Source organism: Heloderma suspectum, chromosome 1 (genome assembly GCF_057233095.1).
Source record: "Heloderma suspectum isolate Gila_16-S chromosome 1, 16-S_ref, whole genome shotgun sequence".
Lineage (NCBI taxonomy): Eukaryota > Metazoa > Chordata > Lepidosauria > Squamata > Helodermatidae > Heloderma > Heloderma suspectum.
The window spans coordinates 288,803,533-288,822,005 of NC_139458.1; the positions used below are offsets into that span (position 1 = coordinate 288,803,533).

General features: G+C 41.0%; 1 protein-coding gene across 1 annotated transcript in view; it reads right to left on the reverse strand.

Moving 5' to 3' along the window:
* LOC146359210 (dystonin-like) overlaps window positions 1-18,473 on the reverse strand; it is a 422,334-nt gene that overhangs the window by 124,394 nt on the left and 279,467 nt on the right. The window contains exons 50-57 of the mRNA XM_084826836.1: window positions 16,665-16,841; window positions 13,996-14,119; window positions 8,511-8,719; window positions 7,706-8,023; window positions 7,362-7,528; window positions 6,494-6,650; window positions 5,361-5,484; window positions 282-350 (exon numbers count right to left, since the gene is read on the reverse strand). Coding sequence (XP_084682962.1) covers window positions 282-350; window positions 5,361-5,484; window positions 6,494-6,650; window positions 7,362-7,528; window positions 7,706-8,023; window positions 8,511-8,719; window positions 13,996-14,119; window positions 16,665-16,841 — 1,345 coding nt within the window. The remainder of the gene's footprint in view (window positions 1-281; window positions 351-5,360; window positions 5,485-6,493; window positions 6,651-7,361; window positions 7,529-7,705; window positions 8,024-8,510; window positions 8,720-13,995; window positions 14,120-16,664; window positions 16,842-18,473) is intronic.

Genomic DNA, 18,473 nt, shown 5'->3' on the forward strand with positions numbered 1-18,473 from the left:
TTGTTTACACGTGATTACTTGTTCATGGATGAAAGAGAGGTGAGTCAAGAAGTCCTGATCTTGTCTTGACACTCAGTAACTACAACCGATTGTTCACCCACTGAAAATATAACACTGAAATGTGAGTGTATATATGGGCCCTAAGTGCAACAAAGTGCAAACGTTCCCCGCTACTTACGGGATCTTGACTGTTTTCGGGAAGTTCCATTAAAACAGGGAAATTGTGACCACTGTATGTTTCTTCACTATATTTAGTTGTGCCATTATTAGCTATTACCCACCTTTGTTTGGCAGGAAACCCTGGGTACCTGGAGCTGTTCCTTCACCATTTAGTATTGTGCCAGTTCCAGCTGAAAAAGAGAAGATTGAGAATCTCTGTTCACATACTATGAAATCCTATTCATCCAGGCTTTCTCGGCATTTGAATCCCTTTCTGAACAAATCTAAAGGCCAAAGTTGATGTTATATGGAAAGATATGTGCTTGGGTCATCCATTGTTTTTTAGACGTTTAATAGCAGCCATGGGGGAGTGTTATTGTCCGATTGGGAGAGAAAGTTTTAGCCCTTTCACCTCCAGCTGAAAAAGAGAAGATTGAGAATCTCTGTTCACATACTATGAAATCCTATTCATCCAGGCTTTCTCGGCATTTGAATCCCTTTCTGAACAAATCTAAAGGCCAAAGTTGATGTTATATGGAAAGATATGTGCTTGGGTCATCCATTGTTTTTTAGACATTTAATAGCAGCCATGGGGGAGTGTTATTGTCCGAAGTTCACCCCATCAAACCTGCTATTTGCCCCATGGGACCAAATATTTAGATATTGTGTGTGCAGAAATAAAAGGTTAAATTTCCCCTCCCCCAGTGTTGTAGTTGGATCTGGGTTCTCACCTCCTTCCTGAACCCATGGCTGCTCTTAAGCTTTTAAAAAATAATGGGAGTGTCTGATCACAAATCTCTCCATGTCATGTCTGGTTGCACCCTATAGCTTGTTTTTGGAAGTATGCCTGCAAATGTTTTAACATAATTGTACATAACTGCATCCAGTGAAACATGAAATTATATTGGAAATCTTTCTTTATATGTTTTACGTGCAAGTAATTCTTCTGCATGAACCTTTGTACCTTATGTAATCGATTCCCCCCCTCCGGGAGGGGGAGGGATTGTAGATGCCATACACCAGACAGTCCCAGGCTCACTTGTGTGATAAATGTTACGGATTTATTCTTAACACTTAATATTCATGAGGGCCAGCTTGTTACTCAACAGTTCTTACTCAGAAACACTTTAGGGAAAGCACCAGGCTGCAGTGAGCACTAACAATCCTCATCTTCAAGCATGCACTGTACAATGAGCGATTAACTCAAGCCACGCTACAAAAAATTTAAGTGATTACCATGCATACCACCCCAGCCATTTCAAGGTATCTACCTATATATTATACTTCAACAGATGTATTACTTTTATTTACAAGTGGGTTCCTGGGAAAAGGAGGGCATGAGACTCAGAGGAAGTGCATCCTCTGAGCCCAATTACTATCCCCTTCCAGTCTTTTGGTGGTGAAGGAACCTTGCCACAAAAAGGATTGGGGATCCTTGGAATCAGTTCTCTCTTTACCTTGAGAACGTGGTGATAGGCCCCTGCTGTCAAAATAATTATTCTGCAGGAAACGAGTAAGGCAGCAGAATTGTCCTATCAATGGACTCATCCGGAAGCACCAGGCTTTTATTGTACGACCTCATTCACAGAATTTTACAGTGGTCCGGAGGATGCTGCCTTCAGTTTGTACTGCCCCACCCCTCCCATGCTTTTCCACCACTTCTTTTTTTCTTACAAAAAAAATCCACTAAGGAAGAAAAGACGGAACAGCTGTGCAATGTCTTTTGATTGTTACTACTAGCAGCCCTTCATCTGGAAGCACCCTTTGCGTTGGCTGAATGAGACCTGAGCTATACTTCCTTCTTATCCAGTGAATATGATTCCTCCCAACCTATTCAAGCCTAAGGGAAGAGAAGCAACCATATGCAATTTTCATCCAGGCAGGTGGGTTTTACAGGTTGGGAGGCGGAACAGAATTGTTCTCACTTCCCACTGTTTCTATGCCAGGACAGGGGGCTTTTCCATCAGTAGAGACCTTCTCCTATCCTGTCCTCCTCCATTTAGGTCCCAGGGATATCTGCACATGGATGTACCAGTAAAAATAGACAGATAGGTAATTTATTTTCCAAATTTTTAACACACTTTATTTTATTCATTTTGAAAACAACCCTAAACAGCAGGTAATTATCATTCCCATTGTACAAATGGAAAACTGAGACTTGTATAATTATTTGCCTAAGGTCATCCAGCAGAGTCAGTGTTGGAACTGGGCTTTGAACCCAGTTCTCTAAAGTCTTAGACTGGTATCAAGTGGGCTACACAGCTTAAGAGTAGTCTGGTTAAAAGTGTGATCTTCGTAACAGAAAAACATTTAACGGAAAAACATACTTTTACCCATGACAAAATCAGTCCTTGATCAGCTCAACCAAATGTTCTTGTAACTAGTTTCACTTGGTATAATTGTAGAGACAAAGGCACATGATAAAGTGGTAAAGTGACAGGCTGAAATCCTATACATACCTACTTGGGAGTAAGTCCACTGAACTCAATGGGACTGACTTCTGAATAGACATGCATAGGATTGTGCTGTTAGGTATCAGTACTGCTGTATAAAGTTTTGGGTTCGAAGCTGCCCTAAGTACAAAATATGCATGTCACATACTAACTGTGAAGGTGCAAATATCCATTATTTGCTGCTTGGAATTGGGGGCTGCTTCCTTTTTGATTATCCACTTTGAATATTATAAAGCAGAATATAATGCATGTTTGTGCCTTACAGAACTGACTTCTTGTACACGTGTCTTGTTCTGGGACATCTGTACCCATGTACAAAATCATGAATGAAAGCTGTCTTACATCATCAACTCAAAATAGACACTTTGTGTCTATAATACTATGCATTGTGGAATGGGACCCCAAAACATCATGTTGAGCTGATTTTAGGACAGACAAAATGTTGCATGAGAAGTTGTCCTAACTTAAATTCTGGCACAAAAAGAGCCACTGTCCAATCATCACTTTGTTTCGTGTTTACCAAGTTTCCCATTTCATAAAACTGGTTCCAAAAACATCCTTTTTTAGTTGTTCCAAAGCCAATTTCATGAAGTGTCAAAGTACCCATTATTTATGAAGGGAATAAGAGCACTCAGTAGAACTTATTGCATGTCTATGTAAGCAGAGACCCTCAACATGATGATTTAATGGAGCAGAAGTAATGGTTGCCTTGGAGAAGGCCAAATATTCACCTCTCGCCACCAGCTGGAAGGTGAGTGCTAGCCTAATGGCAGCTGGGAAATGGTGAGAGAAAATAAGCCAGCCATGTAAGCGAGATGTTCTCATAATACTATAGTAAGACCTTTCTATATTCCCCACTGTGGAAAGAATTTCCACTAATACAAAACCCACAACACTTGCGCTTTCATAATGAAGCCAATGCAGAAGCAATTAACAAATTTCATGGGCACATTCTGAACAGTCATTTTTATCCTTTTAAACATTTCAGTACAAATATTGTACTGCTGGTGCAATTACTGTTTCAGTACAAGTTGTACTATTGGTATGAGTGGATACTACTACAAAAGGTTGATTCACACTTCAGGTTTCTACAGTTCTTTCCCCTGAGGTTTCTTGGCTTTTACTGCTGATTGTATTAGGAATTAATAGATACTACAGAATGGAAAGTGAAGATATTCTGTAATTTAGGAGGATCCAATTACATTTTTAAAGGGAACCCACAGTGCATATAAACAGGCCCTATCAGCCTACACTGTCCCCTATTAATCCAGTAGGCACTTGTGTGACCTGCATGAGCCAAATGGTACTTATGGTACCAGTATTTTCCTTGGACACTTCCTGGGCTCTGGACTATGTATTAGACTGCAGGACCAGGAGCAAGAGGAACTAGCATCTGGATATACAGCGGGCATCTCTACACCAGCCTAAAATCCTGCATTTAAAATGGGGCTTTCTGCTTCCGTTTTAAACGCGGGATCACAACGACTCCCTTTTTCATGTGCTTCCTTTCCCCCCACCCCCTTCCCCCTCCTCCCCATATCTGAATCTTCCATTATCTTTCATTGATCTCACTCCTCTTCTTGCCACTTTTACTCTTTTCACAGAGGAAACTGAAGCAGAACACAATGGGATAATTTGATAGCTCATTATCTGCTATCTATTTAAAAATGAAACAAAAGGCATTTAGTGCAGGAAACATGCTGAACGACCACAGCGTCATGTAAAGAAGAGCCTGCACATTTCTATGAGGGAGCAATCGCAATCGCAGGACAAAAGCTCAATGTGAAGGAGCCCTCTGAGTAGAAAACCCATGGGACCCATAGGCAGACATTTCAGATGTTGCATCAGAGGATGAAGAGGTTTGGAAAAAATATGCTTTCCACTGGTTTCTCTAGTATTGTGTTATGTTACGGAGACTTATTTTCTGGCACTAATTCTTTCTAGAGCTCGCCATCCTTGCATCCTTTGTTGCAGGCACATGGTAGGACAATGGTTCACTAGATTGTTATATTAGGGATGTACACTCAGGAAATACTTATGTTATTATGTTTTCAGCCACTAACTACAGGACATTTGTAAACAAGACAAAACGTATTTCCATTCTGAAAGACTTAACATGACCAGAAACAACCTTATCATGACGCACAACATACTTCTTCTACCATCCACCCACGCCCTCTTTGCTGCAGTAGGGATGTACACTCAGGGAATATGATTTCCCTAAGTTATTACAATGTTATGTTTGCTGAACTCTAGTAGGGAATTTTATAACATGGATTAATAAAATCCTATACAAACAGGGTCATGGTATTTACAGGACTAGGGTCAATTATTTGTAAAAACAACAACAACAAAAACAAAAATTCTCCAAATACCGTAGTGAAAAAAAAGTTTCCTGGTAACATCGAGTTAAATAAAAATGCAAATGTGAGTAAAGGAAGAAACCAATATTGTTTTTATCATTTGTGTAGTACTGCATCAGGTTTTTCTTAAACCATATCTGCCATTTCTTTGGTCCTGCCAAGTATCAATCAAGAATGGGGCCCTTACATTTCAAGACTATCAATCTGGCTGCCATATTTTTTTTCAACATACACAGCATTCATTTGGGAAGCATTTCTTAAAACAATGTCTTTTTGTTAAAACAATGTATACTGTATGTTTTACATAGTAAAACTATGTATTTTATTCACACGTAATTTTTAAACATATAAAATGCTCATTATTATGCTTATTCATTAAACATACCTGATTTTACTCCCCTTGACTTTGCAGGGGAAGTCACAGCACTGATTAGGTTACATAATGCTGTTCCTCTGCTAACCATTTTCTGAATGTCAGGTGCCTTTGAACTCCATTCATCTTCCAAATTCTAAGAAATTAGCAAATTGTTATTTTCAGTCACTATAACTCTATTTGTAAAAAAAGAAAAGACAAAAGACAAAACATATTTCCATTCTGAAGGACCTAACATGGCCAGAAACTATCTTATCATGACACACTGCTTCCTTCCTTCACCATCTGCCCATGCTGTCACATATCATATATGGTCCATAAGGTCTTTAAAAAAGTAAGATGTCAGAAGTCAAATTTCTCTGGAAGCCCTATCCTCCTACTGCAGATGCATGTTGATGAGCTGTGGATACTCACCGGTGGGGGAAATGAATTTCATATCCTCCTATGTGATTGTTGCATATTAGAAACGGTTTTAACACCCTGTCCCCACCAGAATACAAGTGTCAATTAAAAAAAAATGTAATCTGATGCCTTGCAAAAGACAGCGACAACCAATGCAAAATTAAAGTACAGACAATGGGCTAGGATCCAACTTTAGTCATGCTTAGAGTAGACCCATTCAGATGAATGGGATTTCAGTAAGACGTGATTAACTTAAATCCCATTGATTTCAGATTTAGTCATACTCTAGGTATGACTAAATCTGTATCCAACCCAGTTACTGTTGCCAAAATACAGCAACCACTTTGTTAATATTTAAACCGTTCCAGTTCTCGTAGTATGGAAAGCGACCAGATTTTGCTGAACCGTAGTCAAAAATGTCCCAATCTAACAAAGGTTGCAAGTTCAGCTTCGCCATCTCAGAAGAACTCCCCCATTTAATACATCACTTTGCAAACAGTGAGTGGCCCTCTCCTTTGGAGTGGATGGGTAAGTCCTTGCATGTGCCTCACATGTCACTGGAATGCATATAGAGTTCTGGACTGGAGCAGCTGTGTTACACGGTTATCATAAAAAAGGGGATGATCCCATTCCCGACTTTACTCTTCTTAGTTTCTGAGGCCTGAGGGACAACTTTTGCTTAATTAATTGTCATACAAATCCCATTAACTGAAGGATTTCTGCAACTACAAGAAATAGCTCACCTTGGTGCTTTGCAAATGTTTCTTTAATGTATCGGTATTTAACAAGGGTTGTGTATCCGGAATTCTTTCAGTCATCTCGTCTATCCATTTCTTCAGAGATTCTACATGAAGCTTGAATGTATCCATTTGCTGTTTGCAAGAAGACACGTCCTTTTCTCTATGTAATTAAAAACAATACAGAAGGTTTATGGGAGATATAGTCTCCCTGTTCTCTGGATTACTTGGAGAAAACCTTCAAGATAAACCTATGATATGAATTGCATTAACAACACCAACATGTACTGAAGTTGTTTCATAAAGGTAATAATAATCAGGATTGAAAGAGCTCCTTGACCAAGACTAGTACCTTTGTGCATGCAGTGGAGATTGTCAGTTTCCCCTTCTGATGAGGCCCCACAAACCACATCAAGCATTGCTCTGCAGCAAGGATTATGAGAGACTGTGGTGGGAATGGGGGCTTGGAAACCCACAGTGTACGTGCAGAATACCACACACAGCCCTTTGGATTTCAGCCCAACAAGTAACATTTCCTATATATTCTTATTGTGATTGTCTCTTAATTCTGGAATATCACTGTAAGCCAGTAACACATTATTTACTTTATAAATTGCAAAATATATTGTAACTACCCTATATGTTTTTGTAGGACATAATTAGGAAGTCTCATTTGCAGCTCATTTGAAGCTGCAACGTTATTTCAAAAAGGCACCTATAATGAAACGTTGGTTATACATACATTTCTTTTATTGCAATTAAAGATATATCAATTAGAAGGCAATTAATCAGCAAAAATTCTTTAATCATTTGCAGCCTTATTTTCATCATCATCACCATCATGTACATGTCTAAATTAAATTACTATACTCACTTTTCTCGTATAGTCTCTTCCATTTCCCTGAATTTCTTTGATAGGGCATTTACTTTTTCTAGCACTAATGACTTGTCCCCAGGAAGAGCATGAGGAGAAAGGTCTTCAATGAGGTGTTGCAAAACTTCAAGATCCTTTTTCTGCTCCATCAATTCTGTGTTGGTTTCCTACAAAATGGACAAGAAAGTAATTGCTTCATACTCGACTGCATGACCTGGTGTTCAAAATTCAGTCCTTAAACTTAGCAGGTTTCCTTATAATTGTGGATGGCATAGTTATATCCATTGTTGTACTACTCATTAAGGTGGGGATATAGAACTCAGATCACTACAAATAGATAGTACCTGCACATATAGGGATATTTCAGTAACATCCTTTCTTGGGACATCAGACTCACTGAAGACCTGAGTTTTCCTGTCCAAGAATGACTGAAGTTTATCAGACAGGCACTCAAACAGCTCCACTTTGGTCTTCAAACCCTCCATCTCTTCAAGTTTTTTCTTCTGTTTATTATTTGATTCACAAAACCGTGCAGAAAGCTCATTCATTTTAGCTTGTAAAGAGGATGCTGTGGATGGGTCTGCCGTTTCCATAAATTTGTTCATCTTTTCATTCATGGCATTTAGACTGCTTTGACGACCTACAATGTCTTGTTCTAGTGCCTGAAATAAATAAAGAAGTTTGAGAAAACAGCCAAATAATGTGTGCACCCCTATGTAGATAAAGTGATCAGCAACAGATGTTAATAACTGTGCTTCCTGAAATAAGCTTCTACAGCAGTGAGAGTCACAAACTCAAAAGTGAAATGGGAAGTACCTCCTACCTGAGGGGTTGACAAGACCATCACTGGTTTTCTGCAGCCATCACTATTCCCCCTGTGCTGATATTGCCAGTGTATTTGGACTAGCAGTGGTCTGCATGAACACCTCACTTTTGGTTGTCTGGTGTGCTAGCACGTCAGCATGCCAGTCACCTGCAAATGCGCTATGGGCGCTAGAGAAAGTAATTGTCTAAAAGCAACCTAGTGTTAAGCTGAAATACCTAAATTTGCTGGCAACTGAAACCATATTTTAATTATCTTCATTCCTTCACAAAAAGTCTCATTTGAGCATTAGGAGCAGAAGTTTGCCCTATTAAAATTCTACTTACCATGCTTTTGCTAATAACATCCTGAACAGCAGCAGAATTCAAAGGCACTTGACCTTGCTCCTCAAGACTCTTCTCAACACCATTCATCCAATCAAGCATTTCATCCAATCCATCCTGAACGCTTAGTGAACGTGTCAGAGTGATCTGGAGTTTCTCATTACGATCATTCACTGCTTTGGATAACTGGTTATACTTATCCACAATCGTATCTGAAATAAAAGAAGCGTTTACAGACTCAGAGGGATGGCTCTTGCCATGTAAGGAGCTGCCTTTGACAGAATTATACCAATGGTCCATCTAACCCAATGCGATATACTGTAACTGGCAACAGAACTCCAGGCTCTCAAGCCAAAGTCTTTCCCAAACCTGCTCCCTAAGATCCTGTAACTTCTCCTGGAGGATAAGGCCATCCCTGGTTACTAGTCCTGATGGCCATATGCTACTTCCAGTATTAGAGGCAGTATGCCTATGTACACCAGTTGCTGGGGAACATGGACAGGAGGGTGCTGCTGCACTCGTGTCCTGCTTGGGTGCACAACCTGCAGGCCAATGGGCCACATGCACCCCCTTGATGCAGAAAAGCAGGTTTGGGTCTGGTCAGTGCTTGGAGGGGAGACCACCTGGGAACCACATGTAGCCACCTTGAGTTCCAAGATGGAAGAAAGGTGGAATATAAATTAAATAAATAAATATTGTTGCTTCCATGTTACCACTAGCAGCATGAAATCAGAGATCCCCATTAGGTTTGCCAGGAGAGGATGAGGCTAAAGCCACCACCTCCTCTTCAGAGACCAAGAAGCAGCTAGCATAGTGTGTAAGCTGCAATGTCCATTGGGGTTGCTGGGAGGGGCAGAGGAGGCATTAGTCACCTCCTCCTTCAGTGACTACACTAGCAGCCTCCCCACCACCCCAAGTGTCCGTGTGTCTGTGTGTGAATATGTGTGTGTGCGTGCGTGCATGCATGGCCCCCAGGCCCACTGCTGAAGCCTGCTGCAGCCCCCGAGGCCAAAAGAGTTGTGCACCCTTGCTGTAACTGAGATACTAGGAACAGAACCTTCAATCTTCTACATTAGGGATGGCCATCCGTTATCCCTCTGTTAATGGACAGGGTCAAAGGCAACCCAACAGCACTGGAGGCAGGGAGGAATCGTAACATTTTTTGTCAGATTTCCACAACTTCATTTTCTAGGAAATCCTCAACTGTGATGAGGTATAAATCCTTAATTATTATTATTTGTTAAATCAATGTCTCTTACAGCTTTGGGGAATCAATTCTACCCCTACTGGAATGACTGGGACAACTGGAAAACCATTCACATGCGATGGTAAGAGTCAGAGAGACTCTGCCAAATGCTGTTTCAAGTTGATACTCATAATGTCTACAGATAACGTTTTAGTTATGTACCAATGACAGTGATTCTCCTTTCTTCAGTGCCGAAAGCAATCTCAGACAAGAAATCCAAGCTTGAGTTCATTACTATAAGACTAGAGGTGGTGTAGACACCTGTGACCAGATAGTCTCTACATACATTTTCAAACACATTTATTTATTAATGACATTTGTATACTGCCCCATACCAAAAAGATATCTGAACAGCTTATAGTCAATATAACAACAAATGGTGGTTAACAGTCCCCGTCCCCCCAATATAGTGGCCTTTGCCTGTTTAAATGCCTATATTGTTTGGAAGCTGAACAATTCATGATGGTGTGAACATCCCAAAAGATGTCTCTTCCTAGTAGACCTGGGTCTAGAGTTGATTAAGCCCTGAGCTGAATCTAGGGACAGAGCCAGCTCCCTCGGATGTCTTCATCATTATTCTGACTAGAATAATGTGCTATGCATCTCTGAGAACAATGAGCAGTATCCGACTATGTCATTCTGTTAGCATAAATGACATTGCACTAGCAGAAACTAGGTGCTGAATGCAAGAGGAGAATCTAACTACAGCTAAGTTTTCACAAGCGCAGTTGCGCAAGTGGTTGTGCATTTGACTTGTTCAACCCAGTGTGCAACCAGCTGCACAACCATTTGCACATTCCGCTTGTGCAACCTGGTGTGCAACTGATCGCGGAACTGGTTGCACAACCACTTGCAGGACTGAAAGATTCGGCGGAAGTCCACTAGCACTATTTGAGTTTGTAAAATGACACCGTTGGATACTGCCCATTGTTTCAAGGGCTTAAGAACATGCAATTCCCTCTATGCCTGGCATGTGTGCCTAAAAGTGACGTACAATAAAGCAGATGAGCCTTGCGATAAAACAGTCCAGGTGGCTCCACTCTGTTAATAATGCCACTTAAGGTAAATTGCAAAGCGATCTAAAAGAGAAGGTTATATAAAAGCAACAATCTTAAAGGACTGCTGACACCAAAAGACTTGATTCTATGAAAGAAAAATTTATTTGCTGTTCTCACCAAATGATTTTTACAGCTGATATCACTATCCCACAAAGGGGATAATTCTATCAGTCACTCAAAACTATGTTATAGTCTAATAATAAAGTTTTTATGAAGTGCATAAAAACTTGGCTTTTATGCACTTCGTCTCTAGAAATGCTGCATCAAGTCTTCCACAAAACCATACATCTTTCTTTTACGCGTTCTTCATGCAGCAAATATTACACACAACTAGCTGGAAGGAAAATGTTAAATGGAGCACTGACTAACAAACCACCAAAAATCTAGCAGGTTAAGCACTGACAGGCATAAGAAGAAGAGTATAGCAATATTTTAATACAGGAACTTGTAACTGCAAGATGTTAAACAGATAGACTTCACATACTTCAAGGTTGAAACCAAGGAATTAAAGGCTTAAGTCTGCATATCCAGTTTTCTCTTGTATCTTTAGGCCTTTATACATATTCCAGTAATCTCATATGGCTTGTCTGCTAGAGCAGAACAGTTATGTTTTTAAAAAGAAACCTTGGTCAGCTCAGATATTATCCTCTCTAAACTCTAGGGGTTTTTTGCTCATTGAAACCACAGGATCAGCCCTGAATCCAAAATTTAGTTTAACTGGTCATTACCCCCGCATTTCTTGGTAACACTTTCTCTGAGCCAACATCTTTGTTTGTTATAAGTAGAGATGTCACCAAAATCCATGATTACCTGGTTCAGATAGATTTGTACAGCTTGTAACACTTGGATATATTACAGACTGAGTGTCATTTCCCCCAGTTTTTTCAGATCATGAAATGAAATTCTGTACATGCACAGTGTACAGGCTGACTTGACATACACAGAAGGTCTTTAATGTTAACTTTTTACTTTCAACTAAACTCTCATTGATTGCTTTGAACTATGCGACCAAACCACCAGACCAACCAGCTTTTTGTTTGGTAAGTGTCTTCTCTCTATTTAGGGCAATTCTCTTGATTATGTCCTGCAAATGTTTTCTGCGACTGAATTTCCTAGCAGCTCTTTGCCATGGCTGATTCTGGCAACTACAACTCCTGGGGGACAGGGAGACATTTGATAAGGTGCATGAGCACAGAACTTTCAGTACACATGTCAACTTTACAAGGAAGGAGAGAACTCTTAGTAACAAGTAACCAACAAGTTTTCTTCCAAATGCTGATAAATATTGAGCTGATTCCAAATTAGTCAAGAAGAGTTATTCTATCACGAGTTATAAATGTTCAAAGAATAGCGCTTCACCATGCACACAGTTTATAGTCAGCTGGTAGATCTTGGGCTGCATCCCAGCTGCCTTCATTTAGTCCTTGATATCTGATCCAGGGAGCATTGTGGGCTGAGAACTTGATCTGGAAATGGGGCTGCCAGGTCCAACAACTGTACACAAGAATACCCCCACTCGAACCAGCAAAATGTGCACTTCATCCCTCCCAGCGCTCCTTGAAAAGGTGCCCCAGGGCCCCTGGGTCATCATAAAGCCCATGTGGCATCTTTTCACTCCAGCACTGGGAAGGCTAATGTTCTACGAGCTGGCTCGAAAAAGGGCACCTCATGTACAGTTTCTTTGTACATGTACAAACAGTTTCATGTACAGTTTCTTCGGCCCTGGCAGTGCTATTTCCCAAGCCATTTCTTGGGAAGTGGCACTGCCTGGGCCAACGGCAGCATTCAGCTTCGGAGCCAGCAGACACCTGTCTCAGTAGCACGAAAGGACACCCCGTTTATTCCTCAGGAATGCCCTCACAGTTTGCACAAGAAAGGGGTCCTTTAGCGTGGGGGAAAATGCTTTCGAGAAGGATGACGTCATCGTTGCGAGGGGTGGGCCCCTCTGCCAAGTGGAAGAAGTTGGACATGAATGGTGTAAGTGATCTAAAATAAATGTGGGGGCAATTTTAACCTTACCTTTTTAGATGTGTGATAAAATGGGAAGCTATTAACTCTTAAGGTATGTTTGTTGAAACTTGTGGCCACAGCGCTCAAAGCTACCTTAGGAATTCCATATGCCCAAGGTGACTTTTTGCCTTGGAGCAGAAGACACCCACCCCCTGCCCCACGATACGTCACAATATGGATTTGGAAATTCCCACAAGTTCCAAAAGCAGGCTGCAATGTGGCATGGGAGCCTGCTTTTTGATAAACACAAGTGCTCAACCAGTGCTCTAGGCGTACTTGAAGCTGAAGCGCTGCTGAAACTAAGCAGATAGAAAACTGATCAATGGCTGAATGGGAGTCATTGGGAGCCTCATAGAAGTTGCTTCAGCACATCACACACACACACACACACACACACACAGAGCCCAAGCACCCTTTCTGCTCTTTAAACCAGTTCATTTACTTCTGCTTCAGACTGGGATAGACCCGCATTTCAATACACAGATCTGCCACTGCCATGTGCAGTTTGGCCCTAAAATATAACGGCACAGTATGTATGGATTTATTTATTGTTAGGTTTATATCCCACCTTTTTTCCTCTTGCAAGGAACCCAAGGCAGCTTACATGACCCTCCTCCTCTCCATTTTAGCCTCACAACTACCCTGTGAGGTAGCTTGGACTGAGAGTCAGTGACTCGCCCAAAGTCACCCAATGAGCCTCGTGGCTAAGTGGGGTCTAAAACCTGGATCTCCCGGGTCCCAGTCCAACACTTCAACCGCTACTCTACACTGGCTCAATCCAGCCAAACATAAGCACTACTAAGTCCTACTGAGCTAAACATGTGCTCTCCGTCACTGAAGGTGTTCAAGCAAAGGCTGGACAGCTACCTGTTGGGGATGCTCTAGCTCCGGATTTCCTGCGTTGAGCAGGGGGTCGCACTAGATGGCCTACAAGGCCCCCTCCAACTCTATGATTCCATGAGAAGCACTTCCACTGAGATCAATGGGACATAAAACTGCTTAACTTTAGCTGGATTGTGCCCTATGCTCACAACCAAAGAACAATAGTAAAAAACAGATAAGTTCTGGGAGAAAAAGGAGAAGAAAGGCTGCAACCATCGCAGCATATCTTGTGCAGTCTCCAGATCTAGGAGCAATGGCAGAAGGAAATTAAGGAGAGAGTTGCTCATCTTACCCAGCGTATGCTGGATTTCATCTTTGTCTGGCAGTAATTCTCCTCTGGTGTCGAAAAGCACTTCCGCTGCTTTTTTCAGTTTCTCTACAGCAACCTGGTGACTGGACACTTGCCCCTGAAGCACCTGTAAATTTTCAATTATATTGCTCAGTATTTTTTTTAATATATATTTATACAAACAATAACAGTAAGATTTCTTGGTAGACATAAGAGGATGACAAACAGTCAGCATACAGATGGTTGTTTACATCTTGTTCTGCTTGTGAACTTCCCAGTGGGATCTGGATGCCACTCTGGATGCCAGGGTTCTGAAATAAATGAACCCTTGGTCTGGTCCAGCATAGGCAGGTCTTATGCTCTTATTTTGACTTGGGCAAGTAGAATTTGCAGCCCAGACGTCTGGATGCCTACTGTTCTGTTGCACAGATCCTGTTCATTTCAGTGAGACATACTGGGGAACTTCCCAGTGAATGGAGCCCAATGGGCCAGACCTGTCTGTTTTCCCACGCTGCTACACTTACTGACACCCAAACCCCACCACCTCGCCTTACCTCATGGTATGGCCAGCTCTGCAATTGAAAAACAGGAATTGAAAAAGGGTCAAAATAGCCATCATGCCATTTTTCTTTTCTTCATTCCAGCATCAATGACTATGTTTCTCATGTTGGAAATTATAATTGCAACACGGCAGCCACGGTAATGAAAGATTTCATAAAAACACACTCCCACAATCAACCATCAAAACAGAGCTTTCGTGTCACATGAAAGAAGCACCCATCCATGGGAAGAGAATTTTGTTATATAACAAAATACAATATGTTATGTCGGGGCCTTTGGAGTGGTAAAGTGGGCAGGATGCAACAGCAGAGCACTCCGCTCCACCTTTATCTGTACTTCTGCTTTATGTCACAAGGTGTAGTGCTTATCTTGAATCTGGAGGATTTGAATAAAAGAACTCCAGATAAAGGGAGCGTTTACTGTACTTTAAAACTTCCTTTCTTTCTTTGCTGAATAAATGTCCATGCCTTCTATGGTTTTTCTATAAAAACCTTCTATGGTTTTTCTCCCACAAAAATATCTGAATCGTTGTTTTTTTCCTGCTGCCAGTGTGTGCATTGTGTGTGCATTTTTCCTGCTGCCAGTGTGTGCATTGACGAAGACCAAGAGTACTGGATTTAGGTTCCCCCATTTTATCCTCAGAACAATTCCTGAGGTAGGTTATAGGTTAGGCTGAGGGACTGTGAGTAGCCCAAGGTCACCCAGAGGATGTCAGAATATTCATTCACTCCAAATACTGGAAAAGCCTGAAAAGGGAGCTTTTTAAAGCTTCTACCTTGAAACATGAAATCTGCCTTGTAATAGCAGCCAACTCTTCAGCATACAAAAACCCAAACATGCCTGTGATAGAATGTAGGGATGTGGGACTTCTCCCTTGAAGCGTTTCAACAGTGCTGTACCAACAATGAGAAATGCAAGGCTGAAAAACAGGATGAGCTACACATGCAACAGAATAGAGGGTGCAAATGGCTTCACATATTTCAACGATCCTCAGATTAATGGAGGTGCAATTACCACCAGCAGCCACAATTGTTTTACTTCTATTGTGTCTACATGTGTGTGCATGTGTGTGCATATATATGCATGCACACACACACACACACAAATGCATCTGCAAAACTAAGGCATTTCCATTGTTTCATTGCAACCTGCCAACCAGAATGAGATGGTTCATTTGATCTGGAGGCATGACTTGAAATACTAGGCCAGATGATTCAGAGGAGAATAGCGTACATTCAGTGGTTAATGGGCAGAATGCTATGCATGTTTAACTGGAAGTAATTTCCACTATGTCTAACAGAGCATTGCTAAGAACTGCTCTTTTCCGCACTATCAACCCAACTCCATGCAAGTTTACACAGGAGTAAATTTTCCTGATTTTATTGGGATTTACACCCAGGGAAGTGTCATGGATTTCAGTATAACACAAGAAAACCAGGAAGATTCCCAATGTTGGATTTTGGAAACCTGCTGTCTCAATAATGTACCAACTCTGTTATGCCAAGATTTATTTATTATTGTGCTTGCTACAATAATTATAATTTTTGTTAGGGCATTTGGAGGTGAGTTTTGTAAGAAGAACCATAGCCTTTGTCGTTGCTAGAAACCAATCTCTGGCCTTGGGCACCGAAGAATATTTTGAACAGCTAATCTCAGTAAAAAGATTATTCACTTTTCATGCTGCCAATGTCAATGCCTTGATGGATTATTAGCGATGTGTGTCAGCTGCAAAAGGCAGCTTTAACTTACAATACCTGGCTTTTTAAAAAAATGCTCTTTATTTGGGTTAATTGCCCTTTTCATTGGTTCTCGCCCATGCTTTCTTTCTCTTTCACTGAAGCATTCTAGCTAGTGTTGTCTTCCTCTCCTGTCTCCCATGTTTTCCCACCACATATTGGTCAAATGTTCCAATGGGACACTTCCTGTTCTTTCCTGTAAAAACTAGCACACATATGTTAAATCTGAATGAAGTTTAATGGATATGATCCACAAAGGCAACAGGCACATGCACACACACCATGGGGCAGGGGCGTGTCACAGAGCCCCTCTTTGGCCTGTAAACAGCTCTTGCTTTAATGACAGTAAGTCCAGATATTTTTCACTCATTTTACCTTGGTTTCTTCTAGCTGTCTCTGGAGATTTTTAGGATCCACAGCAACTGGCTCAGACAGTTGTTTATTCACAGCTTTTTCAGAGTCCTGGAGTCCTGACAATAGCCCAGCTGAGGCATCCTCATAATTCTGATATTTATCTACCAGGTCTTTGAGGTTATTTCCAAGGATACTGCACTAGAAGGGGACAGAAGAGGAGAAAGATTTGTTTAAAGTTGTATTTTTTAATTACTAGATAAGACTTCAAAATGTCTTATAATCATTCAAACATTTTGCTTACGCATACTGAATTTTTTTCTGCATTAATAAACAAGAGGCTCATATATCCCCTTTTCATATATCTGTAGAATTCTCTACTTCTGCAGGGAATTCTCTCTCTCTCTCTCTCTCACACACACACACACGAACGAGATAAATGGGAACCATATATGTGGTCAGCTCACAAAAGGAAAATGCTTGACTTTCCTCTTTGGCTGTTACACTAGAAGTACAAAAAGCAGATGACAAATCATAGATATGTCTATTCTTGCTGTAGTCCCACAATGTCCAATACCACCCTAAAATTAAGTAATGTAACAGAAGTCATCACAAACCTGCACATTCACAGCTACTTTGTTATACAGGTGCCCCGTACATGATGGCTGCCTGACATGCATATTGTGTATTATGGATTTAACTGACATTACCCTGACAGCTTGGTTCAAGAATCCATTTTGCTCTGGAAGGCATAGACTCAGAGCTGCCAGGAATGTTTTTAAAGCTCTGGAACCACCACAGAGGCAAAGGAATCATAGAACATATGTGCTTTCTCCTTGATTAAAGAAGATTGCTCCCTACATCCCGGGTCTGCTTGATTGCCATGCCACCATCCAGTTGACTAACCCACAAGGGTACATTTGAATTGGCCAATCAAAAGCCCTGATGAGAAAAATGGACTAATCCTGAAGCGTCCCTACCTCCTAGAAAAGTCAGACTGGTCAAGTACTACTAATGACACTTTTTTTGTTTTGAACTTTGTTTTTGTTTTGTTTTGCCACTCTATATAGCAAGCTAGATGAACAATTAATCAAAAGACAAGGAACCTCCCTGCACCTTCTGTTCAGCTGCGGGAACCAAGTCATTGTTTCCTTAGTTTTAACCCATCCTAGGTCCAGCCTCTAAGCCATCGAGCCTTTTGCTCTCTTTATTTCTTACCTTTTAAATGCCTTAGAGTTTGTGCAGTCATTTCTTATTCTTTCAGCTCATGTTGGTGTGTCTCAGCTCTGATGATAACCTGGGGTCCACTTAACTTTTGATATTGTTCCTTGTGATTCTTTCCTAACACAATTTCCCACTCTACTCTGACACCTATCCCCCATTTCCAGGCCAGAGTCCTCTGCTGTGTTCATTGTTTACCACTATCTTGATTTGATTTGCTCTTTTAATAAACTGATTTCCCCACTGGAAGGATAGTGCCAGATGACAAATACTCCATGCAATATTTGCATAGAACAGTTTCCTATGAGAATGATAAAGCATGGTCGTCTTAGATCACGCTCTTCTTTATCATTCTCATAGGAAACTGTTCTATGCAAATATTGCGTGGAGCATTTTTATTAAATGAAAGCATTCGTTTTCAGTGAATAGCAGCACAGCATTTTCTGATATCCCTTTGCTCTTTCTCTTCTGACAGTTGGATATGACAAGATAGGGGGGGGGTGCGCGCGCGCGCGTGTGTGTGTTTGGTGCACTTGTCCCATCTAGTGGTCAGATTTTAAAAGTCAAAATTTTAAATTGTAGGAGACAGTGTCCATTATAACTTGTAGGATT